The sequence below is a fragment of the Pezoporus flaviventris genome, unplaced genomic scaffold, assembly GCF_033815535.1.
Source record: "Pezoporus flaviventris isolate CSIRO_AGI_PZ_B2104156 unplaced genomic scaffold, CSIRO_AGI_Pfla_v1 ptg000035l, whole genome shotgun sequence".
Lineage (NCBI taxonomy): Eukaryota > Metazoa > Chordata > Aves > Psittaciformes > Psittacidae > Pezoporus > Pezoporus flaviventris.
In genome coordinates this window covers 2,257,793-2,284,828 of record NW_026892583.1, presented here as the reverse complement: position 1 = coordinate 2,284,828, position 27,036 = coordinate 2,257,793, and the positions used below count along the sequence as shown (strand labels likewise).

At 50.8% G+C, this 27,036-nt stretch overlaps 1 protein-coding gene and 1 long non-coding RNA gene across 4 annotated transcripts in view; one reads left to right on the top strand and one right to left on the bottom strand.

Annotated features, from left to right (window-relative positions):
- Positions 1-27,036, bottom strand: part of LOC133273736 (uncharacterized) — a 589,959-nt gene that overhangs the window by 358,823 nt on the left and 204,100 nt on the right. The window lies entirely within an intron of this gene.
- On the top strand, positions 888-22,991 carry TP53I11 (tumor protein p53 inducible protein 11). 3 transcript variants are annotated; one of them, XM_061462217.1, is made up of 7 exons: positions 888-923; positions 17,238-17,557; positions 18,540-18,598; positions 19,367-19,415; positions 19,834-19,930; positions 21,567-21,668; positions 22,833-22,991. In XM_061462217.1, exons 2-7 carry the CDS (start codon positions 17,429-17,431, stop codon positions 22,964-22,966), a joined length of 570 nt encoding a protein of 189 aa, XP_061318201.1. In that variant the 5' UTR covers positions 888-923; positions 17,238-17,428; the 3' UTR covers positions 22,967-22,991. The 3 variants fall into 3 exon arrangements, with proteins under 3 accessions (XP_061318201.1, XP_061318200.1, XP_061318199.1); XM_061462216.1 differs by having other exon boundaries at positions 17,235-17,557; XM_061462215.1 differs by lacking the exon at positions 888-923 and adding an exon at positions 13,724-14,070 and having other exon boundaries at positions 17,235-17,557.

Sequence of the window (27,036 nt, the reverse complement as noted above, 5' to 3'; positions counted from 1 at the left end):
GAGCTGGGTCAAACGCAACAGAAATCCAAGGAGCAGCATCCCGAGGATGCTGCATCCAAGGAGCTGCCCCACCGCTGCCACCCCTCCGTGTCCCCAACGTTTGCTGTTTACCACAGTCATTCTCTTTCCTTACAATCCCATCTGGTCTTAGCCAAATGCAACATTAACCTGCTAGCTTGGCTGGATTTGCTCTCTGAGCATCCCTTCAAAGGGATGCAGTGATGTGAGCCCCACACCAAGACAGGCTCTGGTTGAGGATGAGGGGGACAGCCGACCCTGCAGCTCCCCTGCAGAACCAAAGCCAGGCTCTTCCCCCGCACCAGCTCACTTGGATAAAACAAGTCTGTTTCCCTGTGCCCACGTTTATTCTCTTTCGCCCATCACAGGGAATTGTGTAACAGTGCTCAACACCACGCACCCGTAACCAGAATGTCCGAAGCCCCGTTTGTATTGCAGGGAAGGACTGGGGCAATCCCTCTTCCCCCAGACCCTCTTGAACACACGGAGGTGAAACACCCCTCTGGCTCCTTCCCAGCCTTTTGTTGCTCCACGTTAACGATTGATTCCCACACACCCCCCCCCCCCCGTTCTTCCCTCCTTCCCTCCCAAGGCCGTTGGCCTCTGCTTTTTGTTCCCCCGCGTAACCCGCACGGAACCCGCAGGTAACGCGCACCCATCCCCTGCCGCGCACGCATCCGCTGCTTCCCCACGGGGCCGCCCCGTCGGGCGGTGGCAGCGGTGGGTCCCGCCCGCTGTGGGCCGGCCCGGGCGGGGCGGGCGGGCGCGGTAAAGGCGGTGCCGAGCGGGGCCGGGCTCAGTCTGGATCGCTTCGCCCATGGGGTAGCCGCAACGAGACCTGGGGACGGACCCCCCCCCCCCCCCCCCGCGCTGCTGCTGCCGTCGGTGGGACGTGCATTAGGGCGGTGAGTACCGTGCGCTGCCCCCCGCGCCGCCCGACGGCGTCTCCGTAACGGGGGGTTTCGGGGGCGCGGACCCCGTCGTGTCCCTCGGAGGTGGCTCCGCGGTGTCGGGATGGATGGATGGATGGATGGATGGATGGATGGATGGATGGATGGATGGATGGATGGATGGATGGATGGATAGATGGACGGTGGGAGCAGCCCGTGTGTTGCCCGAGCACGGCTGCAGCGGGACTGTGTTCTCCGTCCTGGCCGTGCGCGGTCCGTGTGGGATGAGTGAAGGAGGAGGAGGAGGAGGTGGTGGAGCGCTGCATCCCGGTGGGAGGGTGGCAGGGTACCCGGCGGCACGGGGGGACCGTAGCCATGAGGTGATGTGCGGGGGGGTGCCTTGGCTGGGAGCTTTGTGGCTGTCGCTCCACTCCAAGGGAGTCCCGTGCCGCTGCCTTCCTGGAAGTGCTTATCCTTCAACTGCTTGCTCGGGAAAAGCCACAGGAGGAAAGACTGTGGTCCCCAAACGGGCGGCTGAATGGGGAGGCTGGGAAGTCAGTCTCGATGGCTGAGTCCCTTGGGACTGGGATGAGGGAGGCTGGCCGGCTGCGCTCCCATGGGATGTATCCCTGGGGAGTGCTGGCTGCAGGGAGGGCTTGGCCATGGGGGAGAGGCTGGAACTTGGAAGGGCATGAAGGGAGAGGGATGCATGGGAGCTGTGATGCAAGAGTGAGCTGGGGAGAGGAGATGGGACAAGCCCTGGCCATCCCAGAAGGGGAAGGTGAGAAGAGGCAGCTCTCAGCAGGCTTTGCATCCCTGCCCGGGCACTCGCGTGTCCCTGCACAATGAGATGCTACTTTTATCTCTGCTGATCAAGTGCATTGCTCTGTCTAGAGCAGCAGCAGCTTTAGGGCTTTCCTGGTGAGTGCAGCTCTGAGCAAACCAGGCTGAGGAAGAAGCAGCCCATGGCAAGAGGTTGGAACTGGATGATCTTAAGGTCCTTTCCAACCCAAATCATTCTGTGATTCAGCGTGTGCTCCTTGCCCTGCCACTGCACTGCATAGGGCTGGACTGCGTGGAGTCTTTCCCTTACATGAGCAATGTCCCTGTCCTTCTCACAGCTGCTCAAGAGACAGGGCCAGCAAAGCCCGAGCTCCAAGTACTTAAATGGGTACCATTTAATCCATCTCCTCTGTCTGCAGAGGCTGGCAGTTACAAATGCCAGCAGCAACCAAAGCCCTTGTTGACATTAGGGCTACCACCAGTACAGCTGAGCCATGAGAAACTACAGAGTATGCAAGAGCACTGGCTATTCTGGACTTGGCATAAATAACTTGCTTAGTAACTCTATTTGCACTAAAGCAGAAGCTGCTGAATAACAGTCTGTGGATGAGGAAAGTGCTTTTTAAACAAATAAATAGTAGTTACTGTTCAGGAAGGGGAGTTTCCATTGGGATAAAGTTTTCTTAGGTTTTAGTGAAACCCAAAATTAAGCAAGAGCTAAGACTAAGCATGAAGGCGCCTCAACTAGCCCTAACCATATCTCAGCTGGGTTGCATAAATACACCTGATGCATGCACATTGTGAGGGACACCACGAACATGCAGTGTCCTGGTGCCCTCAGCAGACAGGGGCTGGGTACTGATGGCAAAGTGGGACTTGGTTGCTTTAGAATGTGTCCGTGTGTTCTTGCTCTTTGTCTGCTGTGCAGAGCAAGGTTGAGGGGGCTTTTCTCTGGGGCGGTGGAGGTGATGTCTGTCATACAGTGTCAGGAGAAGTTGATCCCTTCTGCTTGTGGGTCTGTGTGAGGATTTATTGTAGAGAGATGGGAGCACGAGAGCATCTCCACAGATGGACATCGAGGCGGGGCTCGTGGTGGCCATTGATAATAAACCACAGAGATGCTCTGCCCTCAGGCTTTTTGTCTATTCAGAGCTGCTCGGAGGCTGGGGCCTGATCCAAAGGGAAACGTTTTCCTATTGTTCTCAGTGAGCATCGAGTGCTGAAGTGTGCAAAATGCCCAGAGTACATCTGCAGCTGGTGTTCACTTGTCCTGCAGCTCCCTGAAGGTCAGAGTGTTCAATAGCAGGGGCTGGGGCTGGGAGGGATGGTTCCACAAGCCAGTTCCAAGCATCACTTTGAGCTGTTTGCATCGTGACATGTTCCTTGCTGTGTGTGTGCTTGGTCCCAGCCCAATAGGTCCCCAGATTTCTAATGAGAATGGCTAAATGCTGTTAGAACACAAGAGCATCTCCTTCTGTGAGCTGCCCAGGAGGCTTCATATTGACCTAGGTGCTCTCCTGGGCTGTCAAGAGTGGGAAGAGACCAATGGGACCATGAAGTGGAGGAGTATTTCTTCTTAGTGCTATGGGTTTGGTTTCAAGCCTTCCCCTTGCACAGGAAGAAAACAGCACACGTGCACCAGAAAGATGTTGAGATTGTTTATGTTCTGCTCCTGGCCTGGCTCCAGGGGGAAGGGTTTGGTGACCTTGGCACTATTGGAACATTTTTTATAGAAAGCAGACCTTCAGGGTTTTGTGTTTTTGACGTAGGGATGTGAAAACAAGGTTTGGGAGGAAAAGACCCAACGCTGGCCCCCACATGTATTGGGACTTTCTCCAAACCACGAAGAACAATACTTAAGGGTTGAGCAGGTGTTCACATTGCTTCCTGCCTTCCCTTGGAAAACAGGGGTTTGGCTCTGTCTGGGGATCGCACGCTAGCACGAGCTCACTCCATGGTTGAAGTGTTTTTATGCAAGAAGCTGAAAGATGTTCATAAAGAGAAACCCAGCTATAACCAAAGATACTTGAATGGTTCAGACACAAAGGGAAATGACAAATGACTCTCTGGCCCTCTTGGTTTTCTGCTGTTTGAAGCTTTATGTGATCTGCAAGGGTTAATACATCATGGAGTGTTTCGGTGCCCATCTGTGGTGCTGGTGAGTGTGACTGACCCCAATGACAGATGGAGACAATGAGACTGGGAGATTCACAGGGTCTTGCTGAATAACCTACCGCACAGTAGCCAGTGCTATAGCTAAAACCCTAGCAGCAAACTTTCCATCTGGGCTTCACAGTGTGGTACATTTCTCCCCCTCATCAGTTAGCTAAATCCCTGAACGTCTTTCTATCCCTCTGTATGCAAAATAGGGACTTTACTGAGCACGTTTATGCATTGGTTTTGATGGGGAAATCCTTGCCTAGGCTGTACTTGACCCATCTCTACCAGGCTTTGGTTGGACCCTTATCCAGTCTATCTTACAGGGCAAAACCAAGGACCTAGAGGGTATCACGGGATCATCATTTTGGACATCCCAGAGGATTTCTAAATCCACAGTCTGGAAGAAAGCTCTAGACCAGATTTATACCAACAACCACTGTAGTTGTGAGGAGGAGGGGGGAAAGATTTGCTGCCAAAGCAGGGAAATAAGAAAACAGTCATAGATGGGTTTAATGCTAAAGGTGAGAGGCCTCTGTTGATGCTGGTGGTGAACCTATAGGGCCCGAATCAGAAGCTTGAGTGTACGGACTGGTAGCTGGCTCCATTGCTGCAGAGCTTCCTAGGAGTTTTTGTTAGGGATTCGGAGTCAGACAATTTAAGTCAAAGGCGAGGAGGAGAGCATGGGGCGAGAAGCAGGCAGAAATAAATCAGAGTGATTCTGTAGTCCGGTCTCCTGGGGAGCGGCATTAGCAGTAGGAGTTGATGTAGCCCGAGATGCGCGCAGAGGAGTGACTGATAACGCTGCCCACCGACAACCTCATTGTTTGAAGGGATTCTGTGTTTCATAGGGAGATTAGCACATCATCCCCTTGGCAGCTGCCTGCCGCTGCATTCGGAGGGAGAAATCCCTCCTTTTCTTATTGAAATCAGGCAGGACTTCAACTGCTAGCCCAGAGGGGCAGGAGGAAGGCAGGTGCAGGCAGAGCAGCACACAAAGACTTGCAGCCCCTCTTGTTTTCGGCTGTATCCTGCCTGGGTTGAGAAAGTCAACAGTTAGAGGTTGTGTCAGCAGCCAGACCTATAGAGAAACCCTACAAGTCTCCAGGAAACTATTGTGGGTGACTCAGCTGGTGTTTTTGTCTAAGTATGCTTTCATTCAGTGACCTGTGAGGGCAGCAGGAGCGCTCTTTCGTGGTGGTGCCATCTTACACAAGTGAAATACAAACCCCTGGTGTCTGGTTGGTTGTGGTTGTGGAAAGACTTAAAAAGCTTTTCCAGCTGGCAGAGGATATTTTGGGGATACCACTGCTGAGCCCTAAAATCACTCCAGACCCTGCTGGGGTTTAAATCGACACAAGGGAGATTAAGATTGGATATAAGGCAGAAGCTCTTCCCTGTGAGGGTGCTGAGGCGCTGGCGCAGGGTGCTCAGAGAAGCTGTGGCTGCCCCATCCCTGGCAGTGCTCAAGGCCAGGTTGGACACAGGGGCTTGGAGCAAGCTGCTCTAGTGGAAGGTGTCCCTGCCCGTGGCAGGGGTTAGAACTGGATGAGCTTTAAGGTCCCTTCCAACCCAAGCCAGTCTGGGATTCTGTGGTGTAGGCAGCATCCTCACTGGTCCCTGTATGGTGTTGCTGGTAACAAGATACATGGGCGATGGCTTGGGCACAGCCTGGGTGCAGGCATGCTATAACAGGAGCCTGTTATAGAAATGGGGGGACATATTGCCAGCAGCAAAGGAGTTCCAGGAAGCGAGCTATTCTCTTAGGAAACAAGGTATCTTAAAGGTTCATGGTTTTAAGTCCCTCTGAATCCTTCTGTTGACGTTCACTGTCAGTTGCTTGGCAAACCATTCTTGGTAAATGCTTGGTGTTATACCCAGGAGGTAGAAATCATAGAATCCCAGAATAGTTTGTATTGGAAGGGAGTTTAAATCCCATCCAGCTCCAACCCCTGCCATGGGCAGGGGCACCTTCCACTAGAGCAGCTTGCTCCAAGGCCCGTCCAAGGGATGGGGCAGCCACAGCTTCTCTGGGCACCCTGTGCCAGTGCCTCAGCACCCTCACAGGGAAGAGCTTCTGCCTAAGAGCTCATCTCAATCTCCCCTCTGGCAGGTTAAAGCCATTCCCTCTTGTCCTGTCACTACAGGCCCTGTAAAAAGCCCCTCTCCAGGTTTCTTGTCAGCCCCTTCAGGTATTGGAAGCTGCTTTAAGGTCTCCCTGGAATCCTCTCTTCTCTAGGCTGAACAAGCCCAGCTCAATGCAAGCTGTGTCCTCACAGAGGGGAGGAGGAAAACTCAAACCCTGCGATACTGGGTCCAGGGGAACTGGGTGGTACTGGTTTTTCACCAAAATCTTCTTTGTGGCCTGGGAAAAAAGTTACCGTAGAAGCTGCTTAATAGTAATAAATAGCTCCAAACACTGCTTCATAGAAAGTGGAAATGTGTCAGGAGTCAAAGTCTGTGCCAAACAGGTTTGAAGATTTTAGACCATCTGTCGGCACATTCCCAGGTTGTTTTCATGGTAAGTGAGAATAAAATGTAGCTGTTTAATACCAGCATTGCTGATGGGGGCTCTGTAAGACCTGGTGTGCTTCCGAAGAGCAGGCACCTATACTGCATCATCCCACCTCCTTCCCCATTGCCTTGCCCAGTGCAACTGTTTGTTCAGTGGGATGTATGACTGTGATATTGCCTTGCCTGCTGGTAAACCCTCTGGTGCTGCACATCACTTATTCAACAAGTCCCTTGTGTGAGCTGTGTCAGTGTCCACTGCTTAAACCTCTGGGCAAGCAGGATGCACTGAGGGTTGATGGTTGGAGGTATAATAAAGCAGTTGAGCTTATACCCTCCAGCCAATTTATTCCCTGCATCACATCACCATGCAAACCAAGTGCCTGTCATTTGTGTTTGCAAAGAACACGAGGGAGAAGAGACAAGCCTGCAACCCCCAGAGCCACGGCTGCACAGAATGTCATTACAGGTAAAGTAATGGGGAAAGTGTTGACTAAACCCTGACACTTCTGTGCCATGAGCTCTTTTAAGCGGGAGGCTGAGCTATATGCTTGCTGATAGACATGTATATAGAGAGATATACACAGCAGCAAAGCACTGTGTGTGTGTATACACACACTGCTGTATGATGCTAATAGTGCTGGAGCTTGCTGTTATCTGAGTATCTGAGACTTAAAAGTGTGGAACCAAGGGAAGGTCCTTAAATAACCCTTGATCGTAGAGATGGGGCATCTGGAAACACTGGTTTCTTGAGACTCTGATTTGCCAGTGCTGCTGCTGTTAGCACTTTGTTTCCTGGGTGTTCCTGTTGCCTCCTTGTCCCTGAGGAGTCAAACAAAGGCAGGGAGGAGGACTAGTCCTTGGTGGCTTTATCCTTGTTTTCCTAAGGCTTCTCTTATCACCAGGAGAGATGACTGTGGGTCCTCTCAGTTCTTCTCAAGGCTATTCCTACCACCAAGGCTATTGATGCCATGCACTGACATCCACCCATTTGTCACCTCTCTGCTATAAGAAGAGAATTCTTGCTTTAGATCCTTAGGCTGATGTGCATCCTTTGTGGCTGTGACTAAGAGTCACTTAGGACATACCTTCTCCATGCCTAACAGAAGAGAAGGGAACCCCTTTCCTTGCAGGTTGCTATCTAGGGTTTTTTATAATCCCAAAGTGTGATTCCGTGTTGTGAGGATGGGCAAAAGTGGTGCAGTGTTTGCCTAGGATTGAGTACCGAAAAGCTGACTGTGGGGATCAAGAACCTGCCCTGTCCATCCATATAAAAGCAATCAAAGCCCCAGTCTCACTCATCTAGGCTCCTCCTGTTATCTATGGAAAGAGGTAAGCCATTGCAGGAGATGATGCATGCTATCTGCAAGATGACGCTTAAACCATGACACCTAAAATAGGCACCTCTGGGGGATGGCTCGGCCTGCCTATACCCCAGGGAGCCAAAAAGAGGGAGGTAAGGACAGCTATAGGTTCATGTTATAGTTGCTGCTTCCATGCATCACTCTCCACCTCTGAAATGCTCTTATTATGGGGTGGGGACAGGCTCTGTGTGTGATCCTCACAGTCCACATGCACTGGCCTTTTGTGGAAGCTGGAGAACCTCTCAGGCAGGGGAGGCATTGTCTTTTTCAATCTCCTAGATATTATATCCTTTCTGTGCTGAAAGCTTTCTGAGGGGTACTTGTGTGCAGAGTCCCCGTTTGCTGATAATGTGCATTATGAAATCCTAAAAGGAGGGCTGAGATTAAATGTCACACACTTCACAGTGGGGGAATTCAGAGAGCCTTGTTGATCCGCGCTGGGTTGACAGCTCATGCATAAGCAGACGTGCACATACACGTACGCTCATGCACGCGGAGCGCTTTCCCCTGACTCAGCAGCAACTAAAAGCAAGGTCGGGTTGGTGTGAGCTCCTGCAGGGTGTGTGGTGAGAGCCTGCGGGTCCTTCAGGACTGTTTGGCTTGAGAACCATGGTGGTTCTCAGTTGCCTCTGCCCTGTGTTGCACCGCACTGAACTGTGGCTGCTTGGGTTTTATGCTGTGGGTTGAGCCTGACCAGGGGGAGCAAAGGCGATGCTGATGTGAGGTTCACCCCAATGTTTCCAAAGTGCTTTCTCCTGCCAGCAGGGAATACAGATAGGTACAAAATACAGACAGATATAGAACAGATGTCATGCTAAGCTGGCTGTTACTCGGGAAAATGCCAGTAAGGGCATTTCTGCCTCTGACACATAGTGTGTAATGAACCGAGTGCTGCACAGGAGTCCATAGCCTTCCTCAGCAGGACAGGGTATCACAACCATGCAGTCAGCACTGGTGGGATATGGTGCTTCGGCAGTCACCTTTGAAATGTTAAATACCTGCTGAACATGAGTATGAAGTTGGGTGGTAGTTTTTCTTTTCATATACAATTGGGAAACCAGAGGTATGAGCAGTTAAATGACCCCGTCTCCATTGCATGGAGAGGCAGCAGCACTATCAAACCTATAATCCAAGTATTATTATCCTATAAGCCAAGTATTTTGGCTTTCAGGCTTCCTACTCTGGATGCTGGGCTGTAATTCTGCTCCTGAAAACAGCTCTTTCCACTTCCAAGTGCTGCGATGCAGGATACTTGTGGCTCCTCCTTATTCTGGGGGATGCTGTGGCTCTGGGGGATGCTTCAGGCTGGTGCTCCATAGACACATCCCTGTGTACCTGCACTGCTAGCAGGTTGCTAGGAATTTCTTTTACGCTGTTTCACCACCGACTCATGAGTTAGCAGAGCCTGTGCTAGCTCTGTCAGCAGCTATTTAGAAGTTTCCCTTCTAAATCTGTCCTCCCCAGCTCCTGTCTGCCCAGCACGGGGGAATTTTGCATCTAACATTTTTAGCCTTAACCTGTTGCTATAGAAACCTCCAAGGTGTCAGAGGGAGATTTTTGCCACTTGGGGATAGGCTACCAAGTGGTTGAAGTATGTGTTTTGTTGGGAGGCCTTCTCCATCGTGTTTTTGCTAAGCAACTTCCCGAGCTTGTCTGCGTGCCTGTGCTTATTTCAAGCTTAAAGAGCCACAGGGGAGTGATAAACCTGGAGTTGTAATTGTATACGAATGAGAAGGGCTTAATGTTGGCAAATTGCTTCGGGAGGATGCAAGGATGTGTTCCCAAGCTGCAGCGATGGGCCTGAGTGGTGATCCAAGGCTGAGGGTTGAAAGGTGACACTGGTTCCTAACACAATAAATGGTTAACCTAGAAGCAGAAGTCAAGGCTGTTAATGGCATCTCCCAGCAGGAAGTCTGCAACAGACTGCTCCCTGTGGCTCTTTTCACCCCTGAGGCTAAAATATAGGTGAATGCCAAAGTATTCTGTCTATTCCAGCAGCATGAGTTGTCTTTAGTAACCAGCCTCAAGAGATGGGACTCAAAGTCAGTCCACATGAATCAAACCATACCCTTTATTTGTATACTTATAGTGAAATAATATAGGCTTGATTTATTAACATATTATTAGTTATAAATTAGATATAATTAATATGCTCTTACAGGATGTAACTATGGGAATGCTTTACAACGTGGGGGTTGGTGACAACTCAGCTGCTGATTGATGGTCACTTGAGCCATTTCCTATCAAACCTGATTTACAGGACATCTGTGCCATGGAAGCAAACTTTACTGCTTACACAAGCTGAGGCATGAGTCCTGTGAGTGCCTGTGTGCCTGGGACTCAGGAAATATTCTGGCTAGACCAAAAGGCAATCTCCCTGCTTAATGCAAATGTATTCGTCTGCCCTTTTCCCCTCCCTTTGTGTGAGCCTAGACTGCACATCTGGTCATACCATGACAGACTGTGGGAGAAGAGGAACCCTTTGTTTTCTATAGAAACGGAAGAAAAAGAAGCTGATGGTGCTGGGGCATCCTGCAGCAGCTCTTCTCAAGCTGAGGCTGCAAATCTACCCATGAAACAGGTTGGGAACCTGCTCTTGGGGTGCTGGAGGAGCACAGCCTCATTTCATCTTCCATTTCAAGGTTGTAGGCATATTGGTAGCTTATAAGTTGCAGTAGTTGCATTGTGCTGAGTAAGCTACTGGGCTGCAGGCATAGGAATACTGTTGCTGGAGGTGTAGGTCATCTTCTTTTAGGGGGGAATCCATCAAGAATGGCTTTGAAATCACTGCCTCGATGACAGTGTACAGTGCTCCTGTGTCACTGAGGGGACTGAATCTCCCAGATTGTAATCTCTTATGGTTTTCCTTTGAGTTATGGAAAGGGACATAGGTGGGGGATTGTTGGGAAAGAAGGGTACCAGCTTCCTAGGTTTGTGAAAGGAAGTTATCAGACGCTTGGGGACAGGGTGGAAAGAAAATCTGGGGAGGTTTGAGGTTGTTGGGGGAAGAAGTACCAAGAATCATAGAACCATAGAATGGTTTGGGTTGGAAAGGACCTTAAGATCATAGAGTTCCAACCTCCCAAGAAGCCCCATTGCACTATGACGAGCCAGTATTCAGCAGTGTTGTGGGTCAGCCTTGTGGGTCTGGGCTTTTCCCTGCTCGAGCGTTACTTCCCATACACTTTCTTGAGACAGTGTCATGCCTCAGGTGTGAGGCAGAGATGAAATGTAGGGTCGCATCAGATTTAGTGTAAAACTGACCTCTATCACCCTGTTTGGTTGAAGGCTTCTCCTGGCTTTTCAAAGCTGCTCTTTTCCAGTAGCAAGGGTTGATTTACTCTGGGATTATTGGTGGTTCTGTGTGTGTATGTGTGCATATGGGTTTTATTTTCGCTTCTAATGTTTCCCTGTAGCAATCATCTGCAGGACAGATGGCCCACTAAGCTTCTGGGACTGTCTCCCACAAACACCTGCCTAAGGCAGCTGGGAAATGGAAGAATTCTTCTCATTTAATGCCCTTAAAGACAAACAGGACCCGATCACAATATGTCTTATTTCCCTTTTGCTCCATCCTCCCAGCTCCCTAGGGAACTTCACTGCTTGATGGTGGGGACAATGAGGGGCTGCGGGCTGAGGCTCCCTGAGCCATAGAATGGTTTGGGTTGGAAGGGACTTTAAAGCTCATCCAGTTCTGACCCACTGCAGGGGCATCTTCCACTAGAGCAGCTTCAAGGGTGGCACTGGGGGATGGATTGCTGCAGTCAGCTAATCTGAAAGCTTTAGCAGTGGGGAGGAGGATGATGATGGAGGGGATGGTGTTGTATGTAAATAATCCAGATGGGAGCCACTGAAGCAGCAGATGAGCACGTGTGTGATGGATGAAATGTGAATCCTGTTTGACCCCATGTCGGGAGCCCTCCATGCCCATGCAGTGGGGATGCAGTGGGGCCGCAGTGGGGCCAGGTATCCACCCCTGTGGGGTGTCATGTGTGCTGGTGGCCATAGCCATGCAGTGTGTGGCAAACAAGCGTTTCTGTCCCCAGGTCAAGCCTGGGAGACCTGGCTTGCCGTGGAAGGGTTGATGCATTGCTGCAGGTGGTGAGCAGGAGTGTGATTGCTGTGTTTAATTATAGCTCCCCTTTGAGAAGCTAGTAAAGCAACACAGTTTATTCTGCCTTGTTCTGGGGAAACCAAGCACTTTGCAGGTTTTGATTGCTATATAACATGTCCTGTGACACGGAAAGGAACTTTCCTGTGGTCCCTGCAAAAGGAAATGTGAAACCTATGGGCAGTAAAATCCTTGAGCTGGGCCATACCTCCCAGATGCTGTGGCTTGGTCCCAGTAGAGGTGCTTTCTTGGGGCAGGATGTTTTTATGGCCATGGGGAGCTTGTGGGCAGGAGCTGCAGTGCTTGGGGGCAGTGGGAATAGAGCAGCGTGGAGGAGGATGCAGGGGCTAAGCCTGTGCAAGGGATGAAGCTCTAAATCAGGCATTAGGGAGAGTTCAGGATGCATGGGAAAGGCTGAACAGGCTTTGGATGTCCTCTTATGCCTGTATTCCAAACAGAGTAAGCAGCACAATTTAACTCTTTTCCTCCCCATCAGGCTGCAGAGGTTTCATTGTCCCCTGCTTAGTGCGATGCTGGCTGCATCCCTTGACTTAGTGATTGCTGGAGCTGCTGTAGGCACAGGGCGCTGCCACCTTACACCTCTGTGGCCATGCGCAGCTCTGCAGGGCTCACAACCAGTGTTGAAGGGCATCCAGCCATGTCTGGCCATGAGGCATGTCTAACCTACATGGGGTATATCTAACTTGCATGAGGCATATCTAATCTGCAGGGTGAGCTCTGGATGTGCTCTTTGTGGTCTGGGCTTTGTCTGCAGATGGTCTGGAGGCACCCGGTGAGGATGCTCTTTGACCTAAGGATTTTGCTTTGCATTTTCCTCATGTGTAAACCCAGACAGCAGGATATCTGTATGGGCTTATAGGTTTTTCCATAGGGAGGACACAGTGTCCCTGTGCCTGTTGGAGTTGCGTAAGGAAGCAGCAGGGCTGTAGCAGAGTTGGGGATGAACCTCTGGCAAGAAATGTCTCCTGCTGGTGTTGCAAAGAGCCTTCTGTAGGGAAAGGGCTGGTGTTGATGTGGGAAGGGAGTCCCGTGTACCTGGCTTGTTACAGGTGAGAACTCTGAAGTCTCCCCGTTGCTTGGGTGTACAGACTGTGCCAGCCGCATTGTGCTGCTGTGGTGGCTGAGTGCTAATTGTTTTGTACTGCCTGAGCATCAGGTTATTTTTGGCTTGATCAAGTTTCATTCCCTGCAGGTCTCTGAGGCTTCCTGACATGCATAAACTGCTTTGGGAGAAGTTTCTCTTCTCCAGGGTAGAGAGCTTACCCCCCTCAGCCAGGGCATGGGTAGAAGTATATTCCTCCTAGCAAAACCTGCACATTATTCTGGGGTTGGTTTAAGATGTTTTGCTAGCCCAGATGTGCAAAGCCATGTGCTGGCATGGGAGAAATCATTCATTTCCTTTAATTAACTTCCTCACACAGTTTGCCTCGGTGCTGTGGGAAAACCCCAGCTCCAAGTATCTCAATGTGGATGCCCCATCCCTGGCAGTGCTCAAGGCCAAGTGGGATGAGGTTTTGAGCAGCCTGATGTAGTGTCTTTTGCCCATGGCAGGGGGTTGGAACTGGATGATCTTTAAGGTCCCTTCCAACCCAAACCATGTGGGAGGTGGGGAGAGTGATGCTGCTTCATGATGCTATAGGTGCTCAATTTAAGGTGCCTGCAGGACTGGGGTCTGGTTCCCCCTTGAGGAGCTGTAAGCATCCCTCGATGGGTGCACAGCTCTGGCTGCTGCAGCATCCTGTGTGTGGCTGAGTCTCCTCTCTCCTGTGCTGCAGAGCTCCTCTTCACTCCAGACACTGGGAGGGAAACAGAGATGCTGGGGGAAGAGCTGTGGAGGTGGGGAGAGATTGAGCTATCATTACTGTGGCACCAGTGAGGTTTCTTTGCACCACTAAGCAGTAGCTATCAGCATTGAGTGCAGTATGCTGAACAGCTGAGCAAGGGAAGAGATCCTGAAAGGAGCCTGCGATGAGAAGGGATTTTGGAGGAAGAAAGCACCTCTTTCTACTGCACACAGGCACTGCCCATCACTGAGAGCTGTGACAGGCAGTGGGAATTGCCTGTTTATGGTGATTGATCTGCACAGCCCCTGGGATGCTCAGAAATAGGATTAAGGAAGAAAGAATCTCAGGAGAAAGAGGAGGTGGAGGTTCCCCTTTGGAAACACACAGGCTAATAGAAAACATCCTCTAAATTGTCACTGTATCAGGATAATGTAAGTATAATGTTTTCAAATCCTTGGCATCTTCTATCTGAATGTCATTGAATTCACACCAATGCATTCATTAGCTCATTATTCATTACTATTCAGTATTTGTTAGACTGGCTCTTTCTCAGGAAGATGGGTGTAATGAGACATGGGACTGGCTGTGGGGCCATGCCCATAGTTGTGCATAGAACAGTAGGAGCGTGGGTTTATGTACCAGCATGGCCTTCAGTGATTGCTTTGTTGGCGTTTGCATCTGGCCTGTGTTGTCCTGGGTCTTGGCCAGTGGTTTACCACAAACTAGGGGGAATTCTTAAGGGGAGAACAGTGTTAATGATGATGTGGGTGAATTTCCACAAGCTCCTGCCCTGAAAGTAACTGGGGAGACAACTGATAAAGGCAAATTTTGATCTTTTGGTCTGTGATTAGAGTTGCAAAACTGCCTCTGTAATCACAGAGGTGTTCATTGCTGTCTTCACTGGTGAGTCATGGAGTGCCTGCCCCCTTCAGCCTCCATCACCTTCCTTTGCTTCTTGCCCTAAGGACAGATTCTCTAGATATGAAGATGTTTTGGTTTGTTTTCCTTTCCTCCCTTTCTTTTCTCTCCTTCCTTTTCGTTTTCTTTTTCACCTGTCCCATCTTCCCTTCCTTTGCCATTTCTGATCATGAGGACAGAGAAGGAGGTGCAGGCAGCAGCTTTTCCTGGCAAGAATCAGTGGGTTTGTGTTGGAAAGGACCTTAAGGCTCATCCAGTTCCAATCTCTGCCACAGGCAGGGACACCTTCCACTAGAGCAGCTTGCTCCAAGCCCCATCCAACCTGGCCTTGAGCACTGCCAGGGATGGGGCAGCCACAGCTTTTCTGGGCACCCTGTGCCAGTGTCTTGAAATGCTTATTTCATGACCATTAATTGTTATTTCATAACCATTCTCCAGCCACTGCATACAAACTACCTGGCAATAACCCTTCCAGAAGTGACCAAGTAATAGTCGCTGATTACACAGTTAATTTATTCTTTGCCACTAATGAGAAAAGTTAATTTGTGTTACAAAGGAAGAGGAAAAATATATCTAAGGGTTTGTTTAATTAAAACTACACCGTGCTGAAAAACCAAAGTCATTTTAATGATACAGACAATGCTGTGATTGTATGATTAGGAATTAATTACTTCAGAAATGACACTTTCTTTGCTTTAAAGCTATTCATTTTTCTTCTGAAAATTGTGAAGGAGCCCAGCACTCTCAGCACCCAAAGCCCTACCAGGACCATCAAGCCTCAGGTCTCTCATCCCTTGGTAGGGCTTTGGTGACCCATGCCAGAAGGATGCTGCTGCTTAGACTGTTCCCTCAGCTAGCAGGGCTTTGGGAAGGACTTTGCTTTATTCCCCTCCAAAGCATGGAGGGGAGGGAGAGTGGCCAAATAGATACCCAGCACCTTTACAGGGATATGAGGGTCCTCACTGGGTACCATGCATCAGCCCTTCACTTGGGAATGTCGTCCCCATGTCCCAGGAGCTGTGTTGGGGCAGGTGAAGGATGTAGGATGGCCTTGGAGTGGTCCTAATAGGGCTGGATTGCACTGGAGAGCTTTGGTCAGAAAATGCTGGGCTAGAAATACCACAGCAACAGGTCTCTGGTTTCAGCAGCTGTGGTGAGAAGCCACTCGGCATCCAACCTTGTGAGTCTGGGTCTGCCAGGAGGAGAAAGCACTACAGGATCTGTAGTAAAAGACATCAGAGGTCTTTTGTGACACATCAGTTTGGTTTATGGGGTGGATTTTATGTGTAGATTATCTAGGTTTGAGTACACACAAGTTATTTGGGCTGGCAAAATCCAGACAGGGTAAATCCAAACTTTTCTACTACGTAGTAGCTACCTTTTGGAGCTTCTTGCCTTGTGCTTGAGTGGAGGTATGAGTAGATACAGCTCCCACCTGTGGTTGTTTTCCATTGTCCCACTTCTGCAGTATTTCTAGACCCTGGTTGCTGCATCTGGCTCTGAGCTGCCTTTCCAGGACTTGGTTATTGAGTGGAATAAGAGCAAAAAAAACCCCACAAGCCAACAAAACCTTCTGCAATCCCAAAGAAGCACTTGCAAAGCCTCCAGTAGCTAAAAGGCATTTTGCCTATGGTCTGCTGAGAGGGTCTTATTAAATCCTTGATCATGGGATTCAGTCTTTGTACTGTCCCAGTGAGACCTCTTGGCTTTGCCTTATAGAAAGCGTTATATTGGGTACTCACAGACACGACTGTCCGCTCTTGTGTTGACACCCACAGGGAAGGGGTTTCCTGCAAGAGGGAAATCCCTCACGAGGCAGCAGGACAACACTTGCATGCACCATGCCAAAATAACTGGCACCTTGTTTTATGACTCCCAAAAGACTCATGAAGTCTTTAACCATGAGTGTAAATGGCCTCTTCCTGGGGCAGCCATGGGAAGGCTTGGCTAGGGCTTGGGACTGTGCTTGATTCCTGTGCTGGCTTAGGCTGGATTAGCTGTGTCTCGTGCCTTGGTGTGGGAGGGTGAAGTGGCAAAGAGGAAAACGTGTTTGGGTTCAGCTAATCCAAGATGAAATGAAGACAAATGGGGGCCGCAGTATCTGGGGGGACACACGAGTAAAAAGCTGAGGTTTGTGTCCTTTGGCCTGAAATAGCAGCTGAAGGGTGTGATGTATGGCATAGGGAAAGACAAAAGGCAAGGCATTGCTTAATGACTGTAATTACCCAGGTCTAGGAAGCATTTAATCCCCTTCATCTGGGAAACAAGAAAGAGGTACTGCTGGGCACTGCCTTATGCTGGAATAGAATCATAGAATCACAGAATGGTTTAGGTTGGAAAGAACTTAAAGCTTATCCAATCTAGCCCCATAGGCAGGGATGCCTCACACTACACCAGGTTCCTCCAAGCCCCTGTCCAACCTGGCCTTGAACACTGCCAGAGATGGAGCATTCACAGCTTCGTTGGGCAACTTGTTCCAGTGTTTCACCACCCTCACAGTAAAGTTCTTCCTTATACCTAACATTAATCTCCCCTGTTTCAGTCTGAATCCATCACCTCTTGTCCTATCCCTGCAGCCCCCAGCTAAACTACACTTTGTAGGTCAAAAGCATTTATAGCTAACTGCCTATGCTAAAGCCACTCTGATCTGATTATATTTCTTCCCTGTCCCCCTCAGCAGATCCTGGTGACAGCAGGATCACCTTGAGATGAGCTGCCCCTAGCCGGGGCCAGCCGGCTCCCTGCCCCGGGACGATGAGGACCCATCTTCCAGCCTAACAGGAGCATTCCGCGGCCGTGGTTGGGCTTTTCCTCCTGATCCTCGTGGAATTTCATGTGACTGCTTCCCACCTGGCAGCCGAGGGCCCCACCATGGCGGCGAAGCAGCCCCCGCCGCTGATGAAGAAGCACAGCCAGACCGACCTGGTGAGCAGGCTGAAGACACGCAAGATCCTGGGGGTCGGCGGGGAGGATGATGACGGCGAGGTGCATCGCTCAAAGGTACGGGAAGCCCTTGTGTGGTAATGATGGAGAAGAAAGCTTCTACCTGGGAAAACCGAGGTGGCGTGGGGGGGGGCTTTAGGATCTAATGTCTGTAGCCAAAACCAGGGCTCTGTGGGACTCCTGGAAAGGGAGGGTGAAGGCCAAGTGGCACAAGCAGTGATGTCTTTGAGTAGAGATGGGTTGTGGAGCCTGCTGGGTACGCAGGCGCTGACCCAAATGGTAATGGGGTGAGCTCGACCCTCAGGCTGCTTTAATCCATTGCCAAGACACCCACGAGGTACCATCAGACCATTGTACCACCAGTGCCCACCAGCCTGGACGCTGGAGCAGCAGTTTAAGCCGTGCCTCTCAGAAGAGAGGTTGGAGGCAAGCCAGCCTGTTTCAAGGAAGTACCAGAGCTGGAGGTGAGTCCCCATAGGAGCCCTGTCGCAGATGCACTCTGGAGAACATGCTGGCAGGGCATTGCCCAGCTCCTGCCTGCATGTGGGGAGAAGCACAGAGCTCTCCAAAAGCTCCCCCAGTACCTTTTCCTGTCACTGGTGTAGCCTTCCCATCTGTGTGGTCTGGGGTAATCGTAGCCAGGCATTGCTCTAGGCAGTGTGCACGTGAGAGTGGGATGGATGCTCCTACATCCTTCTCTATGGGGATGTGACATGCAGGTGGCGGGTGGAAGGAGACATTTCCCTACTTAGGTAGGTAAGAGGATACACAAGATAATGTTAACCCTGCTCCAGCCCTGTGCTGCAGGTGGCTTATCCACTAAAGGAGCAGTAGAGGCTGCAGCTCCTGGTGGAAATCAAGGCAGCCTTTGGCAGGTGTAGGGACCAAGGAGTCACAGGTGAATCCCATGTCCTCTTCCAGCCCTCTTGGAGGTAAACTCCCACATGGGGTTAGGTATGCATTTTAGGGCTTCCAAATGCAGCCTAAAGACTGGGGAAAGGTTTGCTCAGTCACCTTGTGTCTTCTATTTGAATTTCAGATTAGCCAAGTATTGGGCAATGAAATCAAGTTTGCTGTCCGGGAACCACTGGGGCTCAGGTAAGATATTGGGCTACCTTGGAGCTGGGTCATCTGAGGGCCCTGAACCACAGCATCCCTGACAGCGCTGGCTGCTGCCACCAGCTCTGCTGCTGTGCCAGCATCACTGCTCCATGCAGGGGCTTCTCAGAGCCACAGGACTAGCCCAGCTCTGCCTTATTTCCCCCACAGTAGAGTTAGTCTAGACATTAGGCAGAAACTCTTCCCTGTGAGGGTGCTGAGGCACTGGCACAGGGTGCCCAGAGAAGCTGTGGTTGCCCCATCCCTGGCAGTGCTCAAGGCCAGGTTGGACACAGGGGCTTGGAGCAAGCTGCTCTGGTGGAAGGTGTCCCTGCCCGTGGGAAAGGATTGGAACTGGATGAGCTTTAAGGTCCCTTCCAAAACCAAAGCCGTTCTATGGCTCTGTGAAATAACCTTGAGGCCCTCAACCTCTTCTCCCACAGTAGATGCTGCAGACTACAGGGCCTCTATGGGGCTGGAGGAGCTCCTGGTCTGGGACCCTGCTGAGCACTGTCCTATTGGCAGGGTCACTTCCTTTCTCTGCTTAGGTGAAGAGGGTCTTGGATCTGCCTCACCAAGGCTGGTCTGTGTGCTGAGGCTGGAGCTATCGGTGTGTGGGGAGCCCATACCCTCATGGGAGGCTCCTGGTTGCCTCCACAGTGGGATGTGGGAGTATGAACGCTGACAGCGGAGCAGGCAGCAGGGATGCTTTGTGAAGCACAAGTTATGGGTCTGCTCACACCGGGTCCTCTCTTCCCTCTCTCACAGGGTCTGGCAGCTGGTTTCCGCCGTCATGTTTTCGGGGGTTGCCATCATGGTAAGTGAGGGATGTGGTCCTGGGCACCACCAGCTCCCTGCTGTGAAAGAGGTGCCCCAGCCTGGCTCCTTGGCATTTATCCCCCTTCCCTGCCTCCAGCAGCTGCTGCTGCTGCTTCCTCTTGCAAGGCCTTTGCCCTCACCATGTCTTTGCCGACAGCGTCCTTGGTGGTTTGCTCCCATCACCAGGCTCTGTTTTCATTAGCAGAGTCATAAACCACACGCAGCACAGCACCCTCAGCTGTAGAAACCAGCCACGAAGCCAGGAGCTGACACTGATATTTCTTGCATGTCCTTAATTCCCCATTTCCTGGCCAGCAGCTCCAATCCCATAAAGGCTGATGCTGGAACGCTGCTGCCCCAGAGGGCACGTTTTGATGTCCAATGCAGGCTGCTGAGTCTCTCCTTGCCCCTGCCAGGCGCTTGCTTTCCCTGACCAGCTTTACGATGCCGTCTTCGAGGAGGAACCGGCGAGCAGCAAGATTCCCATCCGGCTCTATGGAGGAGCCCTCCTCAGTGAGTGCTGTGCTGCTGTACCCAGGGCATGCTGCTGCCATGCAGAGTGAAGGGATGAGTGATGCCAAATCAGCAGGAGGGGGCAAAGCCCGTGTAGGGCTGGACAGCTGCAGTGGGAGAGGAGAACATCTGTTCTTAGCAAAGAAATTGTTTAGGGGTATTTTGAAAAGCTCAGCTACTGATGCTTTTTCCTAGGAGGGGCTCAGGCTCGTTGCAGGTAGGGTAAGAAGGGATGGATGTGCATGCCCTAGTATCAGGGGTGTATCCCAAGTGCCCCAACAAAGGGAGCTTGGAGATGGGCTGGGAGATAGGGCACTGAGAGGTGGGCTGCTGGGGATGAAGCTGGGACCAGACCTTCCTCATGGGAGTGGGAAGAGAGAAGAGACAGGCAATGGCATCCCAGGAAGGTCCCATGCACCCATACAGGGATGAAACTGGGAGCAGACCCTTTTTGTGGGAGTGGAAAGAGAGAAGGGGCAAGTGATGACATCCCGGGAGAGTCCCATGCAGGTGGGGAGCAAAGGACAGGAAGGTGCAGGGAGCTTAGAGAAACGGTCTGTAAACGAGTGGAGGAATTCAAGACACGGGGTTTGTGTAGCTCAGCACCGGGACTGCACCTTCTGCGTGCCCACCCGTGCCTCTTTGGAGCCGCAGGCAGCAAAGGGCAGGTAGGGGCTGGCAATGGGGTGGGTTGGCTTGGTTTGAGGGGGTCGGAGGGGCTGAGGCCGGCGGTTGCGGGATGCCGGTGTCGGCCGGTCCGTCCAGCAGCCTGCAGCAGCACCTCGCGGCTGGGGCTGGGACTGCAGCGGGCACGGCGCGTCTGTCCCTCCCTTCATCCCTTCTTCCATCCATCCCTTGTTACCTTCCTCCTTCCTTCCATCCATCCCTTGTTACCTTCCTCCTTCCTTCCATCCATCCCTTGTTACCGTCCTCCTTCCTTCCATCCATCCCTTGTTACCGTCCTACTTCCTTCCATCCATCCCTTGTTACCGTCCTCCTTCCTTCCATCCATCCCTTGTTACCGTCCTCCTTCCTTCCTCCATCCCTTGTTACCATCCTCCTTCCTTCCATCCATCCATCCCTTGTTACCGTCCTCCTTCCTTCCATCCATCCCTTGTTACCTTCCTCCTTCCTTCCATCCATCCCTTGTTACCGTCCTCCTTCCTTCCATCTATCCCTTGTTACCGTCCTCCTTCCTTCCATCTATCCCTTGTTACCGTCCTCCTTCCTTCCATCCATCCCTTGTTACCGTCCTCCTTCCTTCCTCCATCCCTTGTTACCATCCTCCTTCCTTCCATCCATCCATCCCTTGTTACCTTCCTCCTTCCATCCATCCCTCGTTACCTTCCTCCTTTCTTCCATCCATCCCTTCTTACCTTCCTCCTTCCTTCCATCCATCCACCCCTTCTTACCTTCTTCCTTCTATCCATCCCTTCTTACCTTCCTTCTTCCATCCATCCATCCCTTGTTACCTTCCTTCTTACTTCTATCCATCCATTCCTTCCTCCCTCCTTTCTTGCATCCCTCCCCCCTTCCGTTTATCCCTTCATCCATGGGAGGCAGAAACATCTCTCTTGGGCACCGGTTGCCCCTTCCTGAGCCCCTGGGGCAGCTCTGCTGTGCTCCCCCTCTGCAGGCATCTCTCTCATCATGTGGAATGCTCTCTACACGGCGGAAAAGGTGATTATCCGCTGGACCCTGCTGACCGAGGCCTGCTACTTTGCCGTGCAGTTCCTGGGTGAGTAGCTGCTGCCATCCAGAAGGGAGGAAGAGGAGGATGCAAAGGGTGAGGGTACATGCTATGTACCCCAAAGCATGCAGGGAAGAGGGAGAAGTGGGCAGGAGAACCATTGGTGGGACTGTATATGAAATTGGAACTGTGCCTTTGGGTCTGATGGAGTAAACTCCAGGCTGAAGGAGTTGTGGGGTGAGGCTCTGAGGGGTCATAGTGGAATCAGCTGATGGGGATTTGCTGGCGCAGCCGGAGGAGCACCCGATCCCTGGCTGTCTCCATGTTGTCTCCAGCTTTTGCTGGAGATGGCTCCTTTGCTCTGCAGGTAAAGATAACCTGGCCATGGGAGCATCTTCCCTACAGCATCTCCCTTTTCCTCCCCATGGAGTAGCCTCTGCTTTGGGCTGCTCACTGAAAGGTGCCCGGGTACAGGGCAAACATCTTCCTCTTAGGATTTATGGATTTATTCTCCCCTAAACCACCCTGATCTTCACAGCCATCACTGGTTTTACTGTGGAGCGGGCTGCCTAGAACCTGTGGTTAATAAGACTGCAGCAACCTACACTAAAAAGGGGGATGTTCAGTCTTGCCAAACCAGAGAATAACAGTTCAGTTTGTTTCTAGGGAGCTTATCTATATTTAACGGTGAAGGGGGTTCTTTTATGTGTAGATTGGAAGCTCACTAACTGTGTTATAAGGTAGCTGGTTCAGATATGGGCTATGCAGTGGTAATCAAAAGGAGAGATGCTCAGTGCGCATGGATTATGTGCATGTTGTGGATGCTCCTAAAGCTGTAAAATATTTAACAGCGTTGATGTGGCCAAGCCACAGAGCAAGCTCAGGAACACGCAGCATCCACAGTTAATACCAGAGCACGGTGGAAACTTCTATTGGCTTGAGTGACCTGTTCAGATTGCGGCCGCTGGGATGTGGGGCTGGGTTTAGAGCTCTGTGGGTCTGTGGCTAACTTCAAGGCTGTGAAATCAAGTTAAGAGCCTCTGCCTTGGGTTCATGTGTTCGAGCCTGCGCTGAACGCTGCCGTGCTCCCAAGGCTCAGCAGGCCTCGCTAAGTCACCACGTTAGAGGGCAGCACAAAACAGCTTTGTGCTGTTTGTCTGCATCTGTTTCTTCACCACCAACCTCTGCCTTGTCTCCCTCCTTCTCCTCCAGTTACTACCGTCTCCCTGGTTGAGAGTAGCCGGATAGCCACCGGTGCCATGCTCCTCTTGGTCAGCAGAGTCCTCTTCATCCTCATCAGCATTTATTATTACTACCAAGTTGGACGCCGTCCCAAGAAAGTCTAAATCCTGGGCTTTTTGTTATGGGGAGGGGGGGGTTGTGTCGGTAATTTTGCATTATAATTATAACTTTCATTTCTTTTTGGTTTATTTTGTTAGACCCTTTTGGTTCTAAAGGGGTTTCCTCCTTTTCCATTTTACCGGCATGAATCAGTGTGTAACCCGGTGCTGGTGGCATTGCCTGGTTAAATGGGGGGGGAGCAGCATCCCCAGTCCTTCTGCAGGAGGTGAGGAGCAGTGGGAGGAAGGCTCAGGGAGGTGTGTGAGCCTGGCAGGCTCAGGGAAGAGCCAGTTTCTTTGCAGGATGGAACTGGCTGATGGGATCACAGGCTCGGAACCCGCTAGAACAAAGCACAAACTAAGACCAGCACATTGCAACCAAATCCCTGAGGAGGCAGGATGGTGAGATAGCCAACAAAGGATGCTGCTGCTCCCACTGTAAGCCTGGCCACTTGCCTGGTGGGGAATGTCTTTATGTACATCCCGCTTCCCTTTTAGCCAGTATGGACTGCCTGGGGACCTGGATGGGGCTAGGTTGAGTTCAGTGCTTTGCCAAGAGCTCTTCTTCCTTCCTTGCTGCCAGAGAGGCTACCTCGCTTGTAGTTCTGCACTGGGTGCTGTGCAAAGCTCGGCAGGAGGAAAAGAAGATGGAGATCCCTTGTTTGGTCCCTTTGCAGGGACAGCACTGGGAACAGCAAAGCAGCTTGAACTGTGGTATGTGGGAAGTGAAGGAAGCTATTGGAAATGGTCCACTGAGCACAAAGACATCCCCTTGCATGGGATGTTTCTTGAAGTTTCTAGGCTGGGCTTCTGTCCTCTTCACACCAGAACACTTCCTACAAGTGCAGCTTTACTGATGGTAGTAGTGGGGGGGGTGTGAGGTAGGTCTGATGCTTTAGCTAAGCAGGGGCTGGAATGCTGTTGTGGTTACTTGTAAGAGCAGAGTGAGCATCAGTACTGATGATACTGATCAGTAGCGATGAGCCCCAGCTGTGGAAGATGGTGTTCCAGCTCTGCTAGTGTGCAGGCATCACAGAATGACAGAATGGTTTGGGTTGAAAAGGACCTTAAAGCTCATCCAGTTCCAACCCCCTGGCGCAGGCAGGGACACCTTCCACTAGAGCAGGTTGCTCCAAGCCCCATCCAGCCTGGCCTTGAACACTGCCAGGGATGGGGCAGAGAGGACCAAAGGTTGTAGCATTAAGATACTTTACTGGGATGAAGAAAGCAAGGAGCAGGGCACATGAAGGCATCGTTTCCCTCTGTAGCTCAGTCAAGGACAGATGAAATGTGCTTTAGTACTCACTGGCTAGTTTCTCCAACACCTCCTGGGCTTAACAGCGTTAGCTGCTGTACTTCCTAGTGCTTTCCTTGCAGATTATCCCTGTCCGCAGCTGGAGGGTGGCATTTTTTGTTCTCCATGTGACTTAAAGCCCCAAGGTCTGTGTACAGGATATGGACTTCTTACTCATGCACTACTGTTGACTGGATCAAAGCATGCCCTGGAATAGAGCAGACATCCCAAAATCCCAGTATAAAGATGCCTATTGAAATAGAAATGCTTGTGTGAACAACAATGCTCAAGCTGCTGGTGAGACCGGGATCTACGGCTATTTAATATCTTAGTAGAGTTAGAAGAAGGTAGTGGGTAGCTACTGTATGTCGTGTTAGTGCTTTTGGCATTTAGAAGCAGCTGCATAAACTTGGGACACTGTGTGCATTGTACCTACTGGCCATGCAGAACGTCTGTCAGGTGAGAATATTGGGAATACTTGGACCAGGAAACATCACAATTGTAATTCTTCCTTCCCTGAGAAGAAAGGCCAATGGAGAGGCAACATCCTGAATCCTGGAGCCTGCCATGAACACGTGCCTGCCAAGCTGCTTTCAGCATCTCCCAGATATGATACTGAGCAACTAAAACTTAGATACAAGAGGAGCCTTCCTGTTCAGGTGGAAGAACTGGTCTTTAAGAGGGAAACCTTTTCCCTGTGGGACAGGAAACGATCAAGTGCAGCCTGGTGGGTACCACAAATCAGACAGAATGGTGCTGCGTGTGGGAGCTGTGTGTGATGGCTTTGCTGTCACCCTGCACACCACTTGCATGGGCAGCTGCAGTGGCATCAGTGCAGCACTTTGGCTGTAGTTGTTGGTATAGGTACGTGAAGCTTGATTCTTTGTGTTTTGGGGGTCACACGAATGTATACACAGCTTGATCGTGGGGTTTTTGGGGGGTGGGAGATACATTTCTAGGAAAGACAAGTAAAACTGACCACAGCAAAAGCAATCTTGTATAAGAAGGAAATGGAAGGTCCCTTTAATGCTGTCCTCCCATGTGTGCTGGCTGCAGGTTCTAGGAGCTTAGCTATGACTCTGGGTCTGTAGATGGCTGCAGGTGAGAGAAATGAGTTAGTGCACTATGTGACAGCAGTTCTCCAAAGACCTCTTGATGGTTAAATCAGGTGGGAAGGAAGCAGCTTTCCAAAGGAGCTTTAAATCAGGTGAGGTGGGACTCTTCTGTCCATGCTTAGCAGCTGCCTCTGCAAGTCTTAGCACAGTGAAACCACTTTGAGTTTTGCCAATGTTTTCTGCTCCAACATAGAGAGCAGCCACGTAGGAGATTTCATGCTACTTGGTACCTGGTCCTGAACGGGGAGAGATGAAGAAGTTCTTTTATCTTCATGCTTCTTGCTCCATCTTGCTATAATGGACCATATAGGAAGCATGGAATGGGACTGGGGTTGTATACTACTTCTACAACTAAGTGAGAAGGGGCAAATGGATGCCTCTGCCTAGCAAAGGCTGTGGTCCCTGGCCTATTCCCATCTCATCAGCAAGGTGCAGCAGGAGAAACATGGCCAGGCCCACTTAAGGAGGTGAGTTTGTAGCAGAGGAGGTCAAAGACAGAGTTTCTCAGGGTGGCTTGAGGATGGAGCCCAGGCAGAGCATCCACAGTGCTGCCAGAACCCAACTGAGCTGGTTGTCTTCACCCTGTTGTGAATGGGGGAAAAGGGAGGAGGATGCTGCAATGTTTGTATAGAACTGCATCCTTAAGGACAGAAGTGCAGGCATCGCAGCTGCAGGTGGCGGTTGAGCATATGATTTGGGATCCAAAGCTTGAGGCATCACTTCACGCTCTGCTACTGATCTGCTGAAGAAAAACAACTCCATCTCCACAGGCCTCAGTTTCCTTATGTTAAACTGTGAGAAAGGCCTTGGACTGAAACCCTCTCCCAGAGGAACCTGTGAGGAATTACCTGCATTTGTATAACATGCAGGGTTGGGAGTTGTGCTCCCCAGCGGGTACAAGCCAGCACCAAGGCTGACCCCTTTTCTCTGCCAGAGATGGACCCAAACCCTTGTGTTCATCGAGCCCTCACTGTTGAGGGTGAAGGAAGCTCATCGTTCACATCACTCCCTCCATCACCTTATTCACACCTACCTAAGAGCTGGCAAACTGGAGCTGGTGCCAAAGGAGAGGTTCTGTCTGTCCTAAGCTGGCCTCCTTTCTGGTCAAGGGGTTTTTACTTGGGGTGGGGAGGGGGGCATAGGAGGAGAATGGGACACTTCAGTTTATACCTCATTTTAGCTGCTGTACCTGAGTTCATTCTTTCTCCTCTGGTAAAGAAAGTGACTGTACTTACCACCGAGCAAATAGTGAAAATTAAAGCCGTTTCACTTCACTGTCACAATATCTTTCTTTTATTTTTTTTTTTTTTTACTTTTTTTTCTTAAGAAACGCACACAAAATCCGTGCAGAGAGTGCTTGAGGCTTGTGTTCTGCTTTATATTACCAAAACCAAATCCTTTCAATATAAAAAAGCATTACAGTAGGGAATACAGGATAAATTAGCTCCACTATCTAATAAAAAGAACATTTACAGGTGGTTTGCTTTTTTTTTTTTTGTGTTTCTTTTTAAAATAGATTTCAAACATTATTCCACACACAGCCCTTTTCCCAGGCATTCGTGACAGTCATTTGAGCATTAAATAACAGGGGCACCAGGAGGGGCTATGGGTTTGCAGGCACAGGCTGCTCTCTACTACTTCCATCCAAGGTGCTTGGGCTGCAGGCA